Source organism: Oncorhynchus gorbuscha, linkage group LG18 (assembly GCF_021184085.1).
Source record: "Oncorhynchus gorbuscha isolate QuinsamMale2020 ecotype Even-year linkage group LG18, OgorEven_v1.0, whole genome shotgun sequence".
Taxonomy (NCBI): domain Eukaryota; kingdom Metazoa; phylum Chordata; class Actinopteri; order Salmoniformes; family Salmonidae; genus Oncorhynchus; species Oncorhynchus gorbuscha.
The window spans coordinates 54,026,721-54,044,956 of record NC_060190.1 but is presented as its reverse complement, the minus strand read 5'-3'; the positions used below and the strand labels follow the sequence as shown (position 1 = coordinate 54,044,956).

At 41.8% G+C, this 18,236-nt stretch overlaps 1 protein-coding gene across 13 annotated transcripts in view; it reads right to left on the bottom strand.

Annotated features, from left to right (window-relative positions):
• LOC124003692 (eukaryotic translation initiation factor 4 gamma 3-like) overlaps positions 1-18,236 on the bottom strand; it is a 66,697-nt gene that overhangs the window by 44,002 nt on the left and 4,459 nt on the right. For 11 of the 13 annotated variants that reach the window (XM_046312211.1, XM_046312212.1, XM_046312216.1 and 8 more), the window contains exons 2-3: positions 4,039-4,138; positions 2,645-2,812 (exon numbers count right to left, since the gene is read on the bottom strand). In XM_046312211.1, the coding sequence (XP_046168167.1) occupies positions 2,645-2,812; positions 4,039-4,138 (268 nt within the window). The remainder of the gene's footprint in view (positions 1-2,644; positions 2,813-4,038; positions 4,139-18,236) is intronic. The other 2 variants (XM_046312222.1, XM_046312219.1) reach the window with 2 other exon arrangements.

The window sequence follows — 18,236 nt, the reverse complement described above, 5'->3', positions numbered from 1 at the left end:
CCATCCTCCAAAACTCTTTGCCTCACTGTGCGTGAAGATGCACTCACACCTGCCTGCTGCCATTCCTGAGCACGCTGGACTTTCTTGGGCACCCTGAAGTCTTCTTCACAACAATTGAACCGCTCTCCTTGAAGTTCTTGATGATCTGATAAATAGGTGATTTTGGTGCAATCTTACTGACAGCAATATCCTTGCCTGTGAAGCCCTTTTTGTGGAAAGCAAATCAAATTTTATTTGTCAGATACACATGGTTAGCAGATGTTAATGCGAGTGTAGCGAAATGCTTGTGCTTCTAGTACAATGCAGTAATAACCAACGAGTAACCTAACAATTCCACAACTACTACCTTATACACACAAGTGTAAAGGGATAAAGAATATGTACATAAAGATATATGAATGAGTGATGGTACAGAACGGCATAGGCAAGATGCAGTAGATGGTATCGAGTACAGTATATACATATGAGATGAGTAATGTAGGGTATGTAAACATAAAAGTGGCATAGTTTAAAGTAGTTAGTGATACATGCATTTCAAAGATGGCAAGATGCAGTAGATGATAGAGTACAGTATATACATATACATATACATACAAGATGAGTAATGTAGGGTATGTAAACATATTAATTAACCTCTTAAGCCTATGGCTTACTTTTTCAAACATTCTGTTAAAAATCGCGCAACATTTCAACGTCCTGCTACTCATGCCAGGAATATAGTATATGCATATGATTAGTATGTGTGGATAGAAAACACTGACATTTCTAAAACTGGTTAAATCACGGCTGTGACTATAACAGAACGTGTGTTTCGTCGAAAAGCCCAATGAAAACTGATCACCAAAAAGTGGAATTTGCATTTCCTGATGGCTGGGTGGGACGCAGACGTCTCAGGTGGCGCTAAGAGGTTTTAACTGGCATTGTTTAAAGTGGCTAGTGATACATTTTTTTACATCAATTTCCATTATTAAAGTGGCTGGAGTTGAGTCAGTATGTTGGCAGCAGCCACTCAATGTTAGCGGTGGCTGTTTAACAGTCTGGTGGCCTTGAGATAGAAGCTGTTTTTCAGTCTCTCGGTCCCTGCTTTGATGCACCTGTACTGACCTCACCTTCTGGATGATAGCGGGGTGAACAGGCAGTGGCTTGGGTGGTTGTTGTCCTTGATGATCTTCATGGCCTTCCTGTGACATCGGGTGGCGTACACATCATCTGTCTGATGTGTACGCCGAGAAACTTAAAACTTACTACCCTCTCCACTACGGTCTAGTCGATGTGGATATGGGGGGGCTCCCTCTGCTGTTTCCTGAAGTCCATAATCATCTCCTTTGTTTTGTTGACGTTGAGTGTGGTTATTTTCCTGACACCACACTCCGAGGGCCCTCACCTCCTCCCTGTAGGCCGTCTCGTCGTTGTTGGTGGGGCCCCAGTGTTGAGGATCAGCGGGGTGTAGTAGATGTTGTTACTTACCCTCACCACCTGGGGGAGGCCCGTCAGGAAGTCCAGTACCTAGTTGCACATGGCGGGGTCGAGACCCAGGGTCTCGAGCTTGATGACGGGTTTGGAGGGTGCTATGGTGTTAAATGCCGAGCTGTAGTCGATGAACAGCATTCTCACATAGGTATTGACAGAGTGATCTCCAGCCTTGTCCTCATCAACACTCACACCTGTGTTAAGAGAATCACTGATATGTCAGCTGGTCCTTTTGTGGCAGGGCTGAAATGCAGTGGAAATGTTTTTGGGGGATTCAGTTCATTTGCATGGCAAAGAGGGTCTTTGCAATTCATCTGATCACTTCATAACATTCTGGAGTATATGCAAATTGCCATCATACAAACTGAGGCAGCAGACTTTGTGAAAATTAATATTTGTGTCATTCTCAAAACTTTTGGCCACGACTGTACATCTCTAAGGAGCTTTTATAACACCAACCCCCGTGTCGCATCACTTCATGTGTGCATCGTAGGGAATTAAAGCCGCACTTCTTGCCCTCGTGAGTGGCTGGTGGTGTGGCTATATAGCTGGGATAATTACAGTTGTGCCACCGGCGGCAGAAACTTATTAAGCCAGAGAGAGCAGCTCCTTCAGGCCGAGGCAATGTGTGGGCTGGGGTGACCATGGTGAACACACAGGGTCATGGGAACCCTTTCAACACACACCTTCTGCAAAGGCTGACTCATTCTGGAATTGCAAACAAGTGTGTGTGCACCAGTGTGCACTCCCAAGGCAGTAGGAGAAACTAGCAAATCACAGCATAGGCAATGTAATTGACTTGCTGTCTCAGTGACAAATTGATGACCCCTTTAGCAGCCTCTTATGGAGAGCATAGAAAATAAGAGAGTGCCGCAGCAGTCAAAGTTGCTGATGTCCTGTGGAATTCAGATCATTAAGACAAATGTGCTTCTCTTGGACTATTGACAAACAGTACAGGACATACAGAGATACAAAAACACAACCTCCGACCAATCAACAGGCACTCAGTGTATTTAATTCATTAAACTCACACAAGATGCAGGCTGCAACAGGCATTTTGATAAAGATGTTAGAGAGAGAAATACAGACAAACACACAGGCAGGTAGACGGACGGACAGACAGACCAATGGTCAGACGCAGAGAGGATGACGGCAGAGACTCGGCTACACTCACCACTCCACTTGCCTCCCAGCCCTTAGGGTAGCGATATGGGGAAGCTGTGGGTAATGATACCTGAGAGAGCGCCTGCGAGTGGGCATGTCCTGGCGGCGTGCCCGCCAAGTTAGGGTGTCCCTTTGTGTAGTCATGAGCTGTAAAGGGAGGACCAGGGTGCCTCGGTACCTACAGCACACAGAGCAAGATACATTACATCAGATGATTCCAAAATGAAATAGAGTCACTGAAGATAGAAGGCATATGCTTGTGTGTGTGCCGAGTCAAATGATATCCGCTATTTGCTGAAGCGGTATAATTTTGTCAAAGCATCACCCAGGGGATGTTCAGTCACACACACACAGGATTCCACAGGTCATTAGACCTGCCCCTGCTGAGGAATGTAAATAAGGTGCTAAGGCAGGGATTAACCCGTCTGTCTTTGTGCAGAGGAACAGACCTATGCTGGACATGAAGTGTGTTGTGCCCTGCTGTGCAGAATCAGGCTCTGCCCTAGCTGTGGAGTGCTGCCCTGTCTGTCCCTTTGCAGTGTTTGCAGGCAGTGTGCTTTGTGCTGTACTATCCCCATGCCCTGCCACTGTGCTGTATTGTACTGTGAGCTGTAACCCACTGCAGGTGTTGCTGCTGCAGCAAGCCTGGCACAGCAGATAATGCAGGCAGCAGGCAGGCCGGCCGTCCCACCTCTGCTCCCCTGGGCTTTGTGGTGCCTACATCGCTGCTGCTTCTGCACAGGAGCCTCTGTGCGGTAGAGGCAACACTCTTCTGTTTGTTGTACGACAACATCACTGTTTGTCTCTGAACGCTGGTTTACTCTCCATAGCATCTCTCTGTGTGGCCCATTTCCCCTGGTTGACCCAGGATAAAGCAGCTAATCTGACTTCTGTTGCCAGAGGAGGAGTCTTTGCCAGTGACTGACTCCACTGACAGGCAATGTGACAGTTGGGGTGGGGGAGGGAGAGTCCAGAAAGCATTCCTCTCCTCAGCAGCAGAGAAGAGCCTTCCAGACTGCTAAACAACCCCAAGATGGGTGGTGAAGTGAAGGCAACTCACACACACAGCAGGGGGTAGGTGGGTGATGATGCTGCTGACGGTTATTATGAATCACTATGTTGCAGAGGTGACAGCCATATCTTTCCAGCTGCAGGCTGGGGTCAGTTAGAGAAGTGATCTCCCATCAGTTTCTTTCATACATTACACATACGCAATATTATACACAGACACAAACCAGGCGTTTGTTTTCTAGATTTTATGTCAGAACTAAACAGACTGTGCGTCAGACCTGTGAGATGTGGTTGAGGTATGCTTGTGAGGTTCACAACTAGTGTGTGTGGTATGAGCGTATGTGTCTGTGGTGCAGTAGGAATGTGTGCGTGTGGTGCAGGGTATGTACTCACGCTGTAGACGGCAGCGACACCGGGCTGTGTGGGGAAGATGCGGTCATCCAGGGATGGCTGAACCCGAGAGAACCTGGGACGCGTCATATTAAGGAAAATTCTGAAAAAGTGTCAACTTAAGGCCAAAACAGGTAAAAGGTGGGGGCATCAACAACCTCAACAGCAGGAGCAGCACACATTCACATGCTTTGGAACATTAATGCACTGTTCTAAACAGTCTATGGCTAATAAATATTGCAAAACCATTCAAGTCTTTCAATTCAAACATAGCAAGTTTATCACATCTTTGTCCGCAAGTTTATCACATCTTTGTTCTCTAGTTCCTTTAGCAGGTTTTTAGCCAATGTTTCCCCATCCCTGACACTGCTGGCCCCCCTCCCTAAAGCCTCATCTCAAAGAGTACACCGTGTACCTTTATCAGGGAGCGTGTATGTGTCAAAGGGAAATCCCAACATGGCTTTCCAAAACTCCTACTCTAGGAATGATCATGTTCCAGATGGCCCATTTCCATTTTACTCAAGGTACCAATTTCAAAGGTAATTTTAGAATCTATTACTAACTTAATAGGTCAATCATGACAGCTGAAAATAAATTCCTGAAATGTACCATCTCACATCTAGGCCTAGTTTACTTAAAGAGCCCCTTAACCAGGGACAGGGTTGTTACCATGTGATCACGGGTCATGACCGATGTTAATCAGGTTGCATTCCCTTTCACAAATTTCACAGTAGTTACTGTATATTCTTATTGTGTATATAATTTCCAACATCACTACTTTTAATTACTAATTTGTTAACATATTTGGGATAGGGGGCAGCATTTTCACTTTTGGATGAAATGGTTGCCCAGAGTGAACTGCCTCCTATTCTGTCCCAGATGCTAATATATGCATATTATTATTAGTATTGGATAGAAAACACTCTGAAGTTCCTAAAACTGTTTGAATGATGTTTGAGTATAATAGAACTCATATGGCAGGCGAAAAACCTGAGAAGAATCAAACCAGGAAGTGGGACATCTGAGGTTTGTAGTTTTTCAAAGCTTGGCCTACAGAGTACACATTGAAATATGGATGAGTTTGCACTTCCTAGGGCTTCCACTAGATGTCAACCGTCTTTAGAAACTGGTTTGAGGATTCTACTATAAAGGAGGGGCTCATAAGACCTATGAGTCAGTGGTCTGGCAGAGAGCCTTGATCTCATGACGCGCGCTCCCGACAGAGCTACTTCTCGTTCCAGTGCTTTTTCTGAAGACAAAGGAATTCTCCGGTTGGAACATTATTGATGGTTTATGTTAAAAACATCCTAACGATTGATTCCATACATCGTTTGACATGTTTCTAAAGGACTGTAACAGAACTTTGAGTTTTTGTCTGGATGAAGTGCCTGCGCCTCATGAAGATGGATTACTGGGCTGAACACGCTAACAAAAAGTGGCTATTTGGACACAAATGATGGAACAAATTAGTAATTTATTGTCAAACTGGGATTCCCGAGAGTGCCTTCTGATGAAGATCAAAGGTAAGTGAATATTTATGGTGTTGTTTCTAACTTTGTTGATTCCAAAATGGCGGATATTCCTCTGGCTGTTTTGGGTTCTGAGCGTCGTTCTCAGATTATGCTTTTTCCGTAAAAAAATTTAAAATCTGAGACAGCGGTTGCATTAAATTAAGGTATAGGGGGCAGCATTTTCACTTTTGGATAAATAGTGTGCCCAATTTCAACTTCCTGCTACTCATGCCAGGAATTTAAAATGTGCATATTATTAGTACATTTGGTTAGAAAATACTCTGAAGTTTCTAAAACATTTTGAATCATGTCTGTGAGTATAACAGAACTTATGTAGCAGGCAAAACCCAGAGGACTAACCGTTCAGAATTGTTGTTGTTGGTCTCTGTCTGTTCAACGAGTTCTCATTGGCAAATTATATTTCTTATGAACCTGTTTTCACTTCCTACCGCTTCCACTGGATGTCACCAGTCTTTGGAATTTGGTTGAGGTTATTGAATGAAGAAGTAGGCCATCTAGGAACTGGTAACACTGTAGAGTGCGCAAGACGTGAAAAGTAGCATGATTTGTTGTCTTCCTGTATTGAACACAGATAGACCAGTCTACAATTTGATCGATTATTAACGTTTAAAAATACCTAAAGTTAAAAGTAGTTTGAAATATTTTGGCAACGTTTATGGGCAACTTTTGAAATATTTTGTAGTGACGTTGCGTTTTTTGGAAGCTGTTTTTTTTCTGGATCAAACGCGTCAAATAAATGGACATTTGGATATATATGGACGGAATTAAATCGAACAAAAGGACCAATTGTGATGTTTATGGGACATATTGGAGTGCCAACAAAAGAAGCTCGTCAAAGGTAATGCATGTTTTATATTTTATTTCTACTTTTTGTGTACGCCTGTAGGGTTGAAATATGCTACCTTCTTTGTTTTCACTATTTAAAGCCTTTTGAAAATCTGACACGTTGGCTGGATTCACAACGAGTGTAGCTTTAATTGAGTATCTTACATGTGTGATTTAATGAAAGTTTGATTTTTATATCATTTTTATGAATTTGTCTCGCTGCATTTTCCCTGTTTTTTGCCCAAGTGGGACGCAACCGTCCCCTGTCCTAAAGTGTGTAGCTCAGTTGGTAGAGCATGGCGCTTGTAACGCCAGGGTAGTGGGTTCGATCCCCGGGACCACCCATACGTAGAATGTATGCACACATGACTGTAAGTCGCTTTGGATAAAAGCGTCTGCTAAATGGCATATATTATATTTTTATTATAAGTTAAGGAGAAGTCTAGCTTTAATTCTGTGAATAACACTAGTATCTTTTATCAATGTTTATTATGAGTATTTCTGCAAAATCACCGGATGTTTTGGAATCAAAACATTACTACTCGTAAGGAGCCAACGTAAACTGAGATTTTTTGATATAAATATGCACATTATTGAACAAAAAATACATGTATTGTGTAACATGATGTCCTATGATATGACATCTGATGAAGATCAAGGCTTAGTGATTAATTTGATCTATATTTCTGCATTTTTGACTCCTATCTTTGGCTGGAAAAATGGCTGTTTTTTCGACTTGGCGGTGATCTAACTTAATCATATGTTGTGCTTTAGCTGTAAAGCATTTTTGAAATCGTACACGATGGGTAGATAAACAAGATGTTTACATTTAATTTGCTGTATTGGACTTGTTCATGTGTTAAAGTTACATATTTCAAAAAATATATTTTTGAATTTCGCGCGCTGCCCTTTCAGTGGAATGTTGTCCAGGTGTTCCGCTAGCGGAACCCATGCGCTAGAAAGGTTAATATTTTGATCAAGTGTACTGCACTGTTGAGACCTTGCAAGTAAGCATTTCACTGTACCGTTTACACCCTGTATCCTGTGCATGTGACAAATAAACTTTGATTTTATCAATGACTGCTATGATGCAGTGATGAGGAGGAAGAAGAAAAGAGGGAGGGGAAATGTCAGATAGAGGAGCTTAGTAACCTGCTCAGGCAGTTTGTTGGGTCTTAGAGGCACACACACTGGTCACATGATTTCAGGGAAATAGAACGCCTGGCTTTCTTCTTTCCCCTCTGACACTTTTTAGTTATTCCCGCCCTCCTCCCCTCAATCCTGCTCTTTCCTTGCCTGCAGGGGCCCTAGTCTCCCCTGGCTCCCGCCAAAACCAACACTCCTCCCAATACGTTTTATAACAGTGGAACTGGAGACAGCAGCTACAAGGGTCTGCTATAGGTTTCCACACTTAACACGCACAGATCTACACGTGTACATGGTACTAGGAGTCAGATGACTCTAAACAATGTGCACCTTTTGGTAACATGGTACCTCACCGGTCCAGACTCCCAAATAGCAGCATTCACAACAGGGCGACAGAGGTTCTTGTTGTCTTCTCATTTGTTGTGAAAGCAAATTCAGTTGCCAGATGAGTCAATGGATTCACACGTGTTAACAAAATAGCCTCTTTATTGAGGTAAAATGTACTTACTATGACTGATATGTGGTTGTCCCTCCTTGCTATTTTAAATATGAATGCACTAAGTTGCTCTGGATAAGAGCATCTGCTAAATGACTAAAATGTAAATGTCTTCCCTTGCTAGCAAGTTGGCTAAACACTGCAAACTATGTAGCCTTTTAATTTCCCACATCACCATGTGAAACAATCTGATGTATAATGAAATAATATGCCCTGGCAAATATTTTTACATTGCTGATGTAACCTACAACATTATGCCAATTTGATATGCTGCTTCAATGTATTCACTCTCATATTTAAAAATATAATGTAAAAAAAGAGAAAAGAAGAACAAAAACAATTCTGTTTAAGTTTCCAAATAGGCTAGAAAGAATGTATCACTTCTAAACAAAATACCTTTTGGGGGGATTCTAATAAGGCTACAATGTTGTTTGGTTTATTGTTTGAAAAGTCGCTGAGATTATAATTTGGTTATCAATGCAAAATAGGCCGCTTATTTAATGTCAATCTAAACCGAGACAGCAATCTTGAAGTTGGAGGTTATTTTGAAGTTGATTAGCTTCCTACATCGGCACATTCCCACATGTGAAATAATCAGATTTAGAATTAAATATTTGTATACTTGCTGGTGAAACCTACAACATTATGTCAATTTGGTATGCTACTTCAATGTATTTAAAAACTAGAATGTCATCCTATTTTGGAAAAAGCACATTCTCACAGTTGTTTTTACCAATAGCCTGGAATAAATAGTTATTTCTTCTAAACAAAATACCTTTTGGGGAGATTCTAATAAGGCTACAATGTTGTTTGGTTTATTGTTTGAACAGTTGCTGAGATTATATTTACTTAACAATGCAAAATAGGTTACTTTGATATAGAGTGATGGCTGTAGCCACAGTCTAGGGATAAAACAGACAGGAGTGAATCCTGATGCGGTGCGGTCTTGTGTGGTGTGTGTGAGGGGCTGGAGGGAAGGAGGTAGTGACAATAAGGGAATCTGATTCGCAAGCAGCAAGGACGTTTCCTCAAGGGGTCAGAGGTTAGCAGGCCACGCAACGGGAGATGGGAAAATGATCAGATGAGACGAGACAGCTGACACCACCAGGGATTTGGCAGGAGGGACCACATGGCTCTTACTGGAATTACAATTTGATCTGAGTCCTGCAATTGCTATGTAGTGATGAAATGCCGAACCAAATCCCTTCGCATGTGCAACACAAATATATATATTTACACCTTTATTTAACTAGGCAAGTCAGTTAAGAACAAATTCTTATTTACAATGATGGCCTAGGAATAGTGGGTTAACAGCCTTGTTCAAGGGGCAGAACGACAGGTTTTTACCTTGTCGGCTCGGAGAGTAGATCTAGCAACCTTTCGGGTTCCTGGTCCAACGCTCTAACCACTAGGCTACGAGCCCCACAATATGATTAATTAAATAGTGTAAATCCATTGATGCATTAGGCAACATGTGGCTTAGACTTGAATCCAAAGGGCAACTGGAGGGGAAAGAAGATGGCGCCGATAGAGTATTTTTACATTTTTTATGTAAAATACATGTATTGTGTAACATGAAGTCCTATGAGTGCCATCTGATGAAGATCATCAAAGGTTAGTGATTAATTTTCTCTCTATTTCTGCATTTTGTGACTCCAGTTTTTGGCTGGAAAATGGCTGTTTTTTTGTGACTAGGCGCTGACCTAACATAATCGCATGGTATGCTTTCATCATAAAGCCTTTTTGAAAAACCGGACACTGTCATCGTTTTATTCCACAAGTTAATCTTTAAAATGGTGTATAATACTTGTATGTTGGAGGAATTTTAATTATGAGATTTCTGTTGTTTGAATTTGGTGCCCTGCACTTTCACTGGCTGTTGTCAAATCGATCCCGTTAACGGAATTTCAGCTGTAAGAAGTTAACAAAGTAGACAAAATTAGTGCAAGAGTTGCTTTCCAAAGAGGTATCCGGGATTGTAACATACTCTGTCTCACGGAGACATGGCTAGCTGGGGACATGCTGTCGGAGTCCTTACAGCCAATAGGATTTTCAGTGCATTGCGCCAACAGGAACAAACATCTCTCTGGTAAGAAGGGCAGGGGTGTATGGTTTCATAATTAACGACTCATGGTGTAATTGTAACAATACACAATAACGCAAGTCATTTTGTTCACCTGACCTAGAATTCATCAATCAAATGCCGACAGTATTTTCTACCAAGAGAACTCTCCTTGGTTATCGTTATGGCCGTGTATATCCCCCCGCAAGCGGATACGAGGAGGGCCATCAAGGAACTTCACTGGACTTGCAAACTGGAAACCATATATCTGGAGGCAGCATTTATTGAGCTGGGGATTTTAACAAAGCTAATCTGAGACCAAGGCTACCTAAATTCTATCAGTATATCGATTGCAGTACACGAGCAACACACTCGACCACTGCTACTCTAACTTCCGCGATGCATACAAGGCCCTCCCCCGCTCCCCTTTTGGAAAATCTGACCATGACTCCATTTTGTTGCTACCCTCCTATAGGCATAAACTAAAACAAAGGGCCCGTGCTTAAGTCTATCCAACGCATCAAGATTGCGTCGATCACATGGACTGGGATATGTTCCGGGTAGCCTCAGGGAATAACATTGACCTATATGATGACTCGGTGAGCGAGTTTATAAGGAAGTGTAAAGGATATGTTGTACCATGTGGCTATTAAAACATTCCCTAACCAGAAACCGTGGATTGATGGCAGCATTCGCACAAAACTGAAAGCATGTACCACCGCATTTAATCATGGCAAGGAGACTGGAAACATGGCCGAATACAAACAGTGTAGTCATTCCCGCCGTAAGGCAATCAAACAAGTAAAGCGTCAGTATAGAGACAAAGTTGAGTCACAATTCAACGGCTCAAACACGAGACGTTCATGTCAGGGTCTACAGACCTGCCCTCCAGGTAGGGCTGGGCGATATGGCCAAAATATCATAGCATGGTATTTTCCCAATTTGACGGTATTTTATGTTTTTGATTAATAAAAGTTCTGGCAACACATATATTATAAATTATTTCAATGGGTCTTTCTCTATTCGAATTGTTTTATACTGTTCAATTCAACTTCAAACGAAAATAATTTCCTGCATTACCAGCATTAATTTTCGATCATTTCCACATGGGCAAAAATACTTGGCCTTATTTTTAACCAAATGTTGCCATTGCAATTTAGAACAAAACACTTGGGTGAACTTTTGGAATCATGGAAATAGAATGTTTAATATAATTCTAGCTAGAAAATAAATAATAGTGGGCACTTTGAATACAGTGTTGTTTGACATGACAACGAATGAAAATGCCATGGACGAGTTAGTGACAACACTGAACACCACTTTGGTTTTCACCCTTCCTAGGTGACCCTATAAATATTTGGCTACATTAAGTCCCTATTTGGCTACATTAAGTCTTTATTCATATAGCCAACATACTAATGCTTCACCTCTTCCTTTTTGATTTAGAAGATACTGTTCCACAAACATGCTGATTTATGCCTCCACCAGTACTTGTAGTAACTAGCTACGTTTGCTCTGACTCAGTACTTTTATTAGCTATCTAGCCAGCTGACTAGCGATTAGCATTAGTGGCTAACACAATTTAGCTTAACTTGCTAAGAAAATACAAACTAGCTGTTTGCAGATGTAAGAAACAAACTAATATTGTAATTATAGAACTCATGTGAATTTATATTAAGTTCTAAGTGGAAACATCGTTGTCATCAACATTGTTGCATGTGCTGATTGACCATGCAGACTGAACGCAAGTGTCTCGTGGTCAAGCAACAACAAATGCTCCTTGAGTGGCAGGGGGCGGGGCTAGGTCTGTGTGGAAAGCGGCATGGAGATAAGAGTGTGGAAAGGGATGACTCAAGTAGAGGAGTAAACTATAAAAATGGACGTTACACACAGCGTATCACATTTAACAAACCAAACATTAAAAGACCGTCATAGAAAGTAAAGTAAAAACCCAAACCGGTTTGTGCATAAATACCGGTATATAGTTAAATATGGTATAGTGCCCAGCCCAACCTCCAGGATACATACACCTGATGTCACAGGAAGGCAAAAAATATCATCAACGACAACCACCCGAGCCACTACCTGTTCACCCCACTATCATCCAGAAGGTGAGGTCAGTACAGGTGCATCACAGCTGGGACAGAGAGATAGAAGCGGTTTTTCAATCTCAAGGCCATCAGATTGTTAAAACAGCCACCACTAGCACAGACAGGCAGCTGCCTACCTACAGACTTGATATCATTGGCCACTTAAATAAATGGAACACTAGTCACTTTAATAATGCCACTTTAAGAATGTTTACATATCTCGCATTACTCATCTCATATGTTTATACTGTATCCTTCACTATCTATTGCATCTTAGCCACTCTGTCACTGCTCATCCATATATTTAAGACATATATTCTCATCCCATTCCTTTACTAGATTGTGTGTATTAGGTTTTGTTGTGGAATTGTTAGATAAATACTGCTGCACTAACAGGTGATGTCTGATCTAGAAACATAAGCATTTCGCTACACTCACAATAACATCTGCTGACCATATGTATGTGACCAATAACATGGATTTGAACTGTTAACAAAGGCCATATTATTTTAGCTACCCTATTTTGTTATACAAGCCCAATTACACTGGGCCTTATAATTACATACATACCCAAATATCACCCTCAGAGGCACTGGCACTAGGGCTGTGATGGCCATTACATTTTAGATGACGGTTACTGGTCAGCCAAATGACTGCAGTCCCCGAAGACTTGCTTGCTACAACACCTTGCTTGTTTCAGCAAGAAGAAACAAAAGTTATCACGTTGTAAAGAGTTCATCCAAACAGACTCTGCCTAGAAGGCCAGAATCCCGGAGTCGCCTCTTCGCTGTTCTGTGAAGGGAGTAGTACACAGCATTGTAAGATATCTTCAGTTTCTTGGCAATTTCTCACATGGAATAGCCTTCATTTCTCAGAACAAGAATAGACTGACATGTTTCTGAAGTAAGGTCTTTGTTTCTGGCCATTTTGCACCTGTAATCAAAACCACAAATGCTGATGCTCCAGATACTCAACTAGTCTAAAGAAGGCCAGTTTTATTGCTTCTTTTATCAGGACAAACGTTTTCAGCTGTGCTAACATAATTGCAAAAGGGTTTCCTAATGATCAATTAGCCTTTTAAAATGATCAACTTGGATTAGCTAACACAACCTGCCATTGGAACACAGGAGTGATGGTTGCTGATAATGGGCCTCTGTATGCCTACGGTTATGGTCTTCAACCATAACCGTCAGTTACAAGGTTAACTGTAATTGTGCCAGCCCTAACTGGCACCACCCATTCAACCCTGCAAGTGCCAGCTACAGCCATGAGTTGCTGACCACACTAATTAGCAATTAGTCTGAGCTTCATTTAGTTTCTGCAGCAAGAGTGGAGGAAAATATGTCATCTATTAGAGTTACAAAAGACCAAGGGATCAGATGAGAAAATTAATGTCTGTACAATTATGCACAGCCAGATAATCAGCTCATTGCTACATGTGGCCAATAGGGACTGGATAACAAGTGAGCTTTAGCAACCTAGGCTACAACTTCATTAGAAAACATGTCATGTTTTGATGCAGCAGACAGAACACAGTGAAAGTAGGGAAGGGAAACCCTGGTCTGCCCCAGACAATAACCTTGTTACATACATGTAAAACACTGATCTGTGAAGGGCATAGAAGGGCACCTATCACAGCTCAGTAGACACAGATGTTAACAAAGACCAACCCCTCTAAGTCACTCTGCTCCTTTGCCTCCTGCCAGGTCAGCCCAGACCTGTAACCTAACCCCTACACCCATCTCAAGTACAGGTTCAGGTTTCCAGGCTCTGATATAGATCAGGTTCTTCAAGTCTAGTAGTTCATTACCAATCATTTTGGGGCAACTGCTACAGGCAACACCCGGCACCCTATCCCAATCCCTATTTTGCCTTTGAACGAACAGTAGCCAAGACCCTCCATTGACCAGTCCCATTTAGAGCCAGCAAAGGGGGAAAAGCCACAGTGTCCCTGTATCATCATGTAAAGCCACTTATGTTCGGAGTGTGTATGTAGGAGGGAGAGAGAGAACCGTGCTGATAGAATAAGAGAAAGGGAGTAGTTCAGTGTTAGAAAGTCAAATAGGATTTTCTGCTGACTTGACTGTTCTGCAGACAAATTAGATCACCTAAAAAGTGTTTCTGTGAGAACATATTCAGGACAAAATCTCAAATGACCTTCTGAATCAGACTACACAGAATGCCCAAAGAAAAAGGAGTCACTTGCAAGAGTTAAAAATTCATTACACTTTACAATGACAAGAATCAGACAATTACTTTTGTTATAGAATTGTTATGCTAAGTTATCTACTACAGCATCTTCTCCTCTACCCATCTAATAGCACAGTAACTAACCCTGAGGATCCCTTCCAGTCTGTAGTTGTAGCAGCCTGGAACTATAGCCTACCTGAGGCTGAGTGCACTGGGTTCAGAGTGGAGGAACAGGAAGTGACTGGAGACAGCCAAGATGGTGCAGACACAAAACCACCCCTTCACTGTGCTCCTTTCCGCTGTCCCACCAGACCAGGTTCTTACTGCACTGAATAAACACAAGGTTCAAGACGCTGTCTGCTATGGCCTGGGACTGCCATCTCACTAAAGTTACTACTGACAATGCATAGGAAGTTAGCTTATTCAGACCGCTTTAGCAGATCTTGGAGCAAGGTTCTTGAGAAAAGGTATGCTTGACTGTAATTTTAACGAGAAGTCTCTTGTGTTTAGTAAGAACCAGGTATTTAGAAATGTTCAATACCTTCAATTTGTTTTCTGTTTTGGGGTGCCCTAAAGCTCATGCTATGCCACTGCTTACAACTGTAAGCTAATACATTCTCTCAACATCAGGGCTCCAGCTATGCATTTGGTTGGATACCTTCATAGCAAAGTGGTTAGCTTGCAAGATCAAGCTTCTTGGTTACAGCAAAGACAAATCAATCCCCTCCTGGATAAAGATCCATCCCTGCTTCCCGAATTAGTTTTATGAGCCCCCCCCATTTGGAAAGAAATATACTCAATTTCATAAAAATAAAATAATCTCAACCTACACACAATACCCAATCAATGACAAATAGAAAACAGGTTCAGACATTTGTTGTTGTTTAATCGTTAAAAAAATAACAAAACAGACTCGAAATTGAGCTCAGGTGCATCCTATTTCCAGTGATCATTCTCGAGATGTCTCTACAACTTAATTGGAGTCCACCTGTGGTTAATTCAATTTATTGGACATGATTTGGAAAAAAGGCACACACCTGTCTATATAAAAGGTCACACAGTTGACAGTGCATGTCAGAGCCAAAACCAAGCCATGAGGTTGAAGGAATTGTTCATAGAGCTCCGAGACAGGATTGTGTCGAGGCATCTGGGAAAGGGTACCAAAACATTTCTGCAGCATTGAAGGTCCAAGAAAGCAGTGACATTCATCATTCTTCAATGGAAGAAGTTTGGAACCACCAAGACTCTTCCTAGACCTGGCCGCCCAGCCAAACTGAGTAATCAGGGGAGAAGGGCCTTGGTCAGCGAGGTGAACAAAAACCTGATGGTTCCTCTGTGGAGATGGGAGAACCTTCCAGAAGGACAACCATCTATGAAGCACTCCACCAATCAGGCCTTTTCGGTAAAGTGGCCAGACGGAAGTCACTCCTCAGAAAGGCACATGACAGCCCGCTTGGAGTTTGACAACAAGGCACCTAAAGAGACTCAGACCATGAGAAACAAGATTATCTGGTCTGATGAAACCAAGATTGAACTCTTGAACTCCCGAATGCGTAGTGTAGCGTCGCATCTGGAGGAAACCTAGCACCAACCCTACGGTGAAGCATGGTGGCAGCATCATGCTGTGGCGATGTTTTTCGGTGGCAGGGACTGGGAGATTAGTCAGAATCAAGGGAAAGATGAACGGAGCAAAGTACAGAGAGATCCTTGATGAAAACCTGCTCCAGAGCGCTCAGAACCTGACTGAGGCGAAGGTTCACCTTCCAACAGGACAACAACCAAGACAATGCAGGTGTGGCTTCGAGACAAGTCTCTGAATGTTCTTGAGTGGCCCAGCCAGAGCCCGGACTCAAACATCTCTGGAGAGACTTGTAAATAGCTGTACAGTGATGCTCCCCATCCAACCTGACAGAGCTTCAGAGGGTCCTGAGAGAAGAGCGAGAGAAACTCACCAAATATAGGTGCGCCAAGCTTGTAGCGTCATATCAAAAGGCTGTAATCACTGCCAAAGGTGGTTCAAAATACTGAGTAAAGGGCCTGAATACTTAAGTAAAATGTGATATTTCAGTGTTTATTTTAAATACATTCAAATAAATAATAGTCAATATGGGGTATTTTGTGTGCGTGTGTATTGAGGAGGGGAAAAATCTATTTAAATCAATTTTAGAATAAGGCTGTATCAAAATGTGGAGAAGGTCAAGGGGTCTGACTACTTTCCGAAGGCACTTTATACAGTTGAAGTCAGAAGTTTACATACACTTAGGGTGGAGTCAATAAAACTTGTTTTTCAACCACTCCACAAATATCTTGTTAAAAAATTACTTAAACTATAGTTTGTTACAACAATTGTTTACAGACAGATAATTTCACTATCACAATTCCAGTGGATCAGAAGTTTACATACACACATACACATGACATTTCAGAAAACGTCATGGCTTTAGAAGCTTCTGATAGGCTAATTGACATCATTTGAGTCAATTGGAGGTGTACCTGTGGATGTATTTCAAGGCCTACCTTCAAAAATTGTAGACCTCCACAAGTCTGGTAACAAACTAATTTTCTTATTTAAGCAACAATTAAGTACAAGCATATTAAGGTTGCAATATTGTAAAGAACAATCTAATTAATAATTGTATGTGATTCATGACATAGGCTACAGAAAACAAGGTTTTGGAGCACCCTCAAGAATTTACCCATATTTAAGTCGAGCATTGAGCGAACACCCTACACATTTTTGGGGCATTGAGTAATGGAAGTGAACGAGAGAAATTATATCCCCACATTACACATTAAAATAGCAAACTTGTAAACAATGTCACAATGTGCGGCATATGGATGCAGTGTCAAAAATGTGTATAAAATATACTTTTTGGCCTATACTGCTGTTGACGGTTTTAAATCATAGCAACATGTAAGCAAAGGTCCGTGTATGCTAGCTAATTTACAGAAGGTTCCGAATACCTACGTAAATAAGGTGTTGTTTACAGTTAAAGTCAGAAGTTTGCATACACCTTAGCCAAATATATTTAAACTCAGTTTCACATTTCCTGACATTTAATCCTAGTAACAATGGCCTGTCACAGGTCAGTTAGGATCACCACTTTATTTTAAGAAAATGAAATGTCAGAATAATAGTAGAGAGAATGATTTATTTAAGCTTTTATTTCTTTCATCGCATTCCAAGTGGGTTGCCTTTAAATTGTTTAACTTGGGTCAAACGTTTCAGGTAGCCTTCCAAACTTCCCAAAGTAAATTGGGTGAATTTTGGCCCATTCCTCCTGACAGAGCTGGTGTAACGGAGTAAGGTTTGTAGGCCTCCTTGCTCACACACACGCCTTTTCAGTTCTGCCCACATATTCTCTATAGGATTGAGGTCAGGGCTTTGTGGTGGCCACTCCAATACCTTGATTTTGTTGTCCTGAAGCCATTTTGCCACAACTTTGGAAGTATGCTTGGGGTCATTTTCCATTTGGAAGACCCATTTGCGACCAAGCTTCCTGACTGATGTCTTGAGATGTTGCTTCAATATATCCACAATTTTCCATCCACAATTTTCCTCCCTCATGATGTCATCTATTTTGTATAGTGCACCAGTCCCTCCTGCAGCAAAGCACCCCCACAACATGATGATGCTTCACGGTTGGGGTAGTGTTCTTCGGCTTGCAAGAATCCCCATTTTTCCTCCAAACATAACGATGGTCATTATGGCCAAACAGTTCTATTTTTGTTTCATCAGACCAGAGAACATTTGTCCAAAAAGTACAATCTTTGTCCCCATGTGCAGTTGCAAACCGTAGTCTGGCTTTTTTATGGAGCACTGGCTTCTTCTTTGCTGAGCGGCCTTTCAGGTTAAGTAG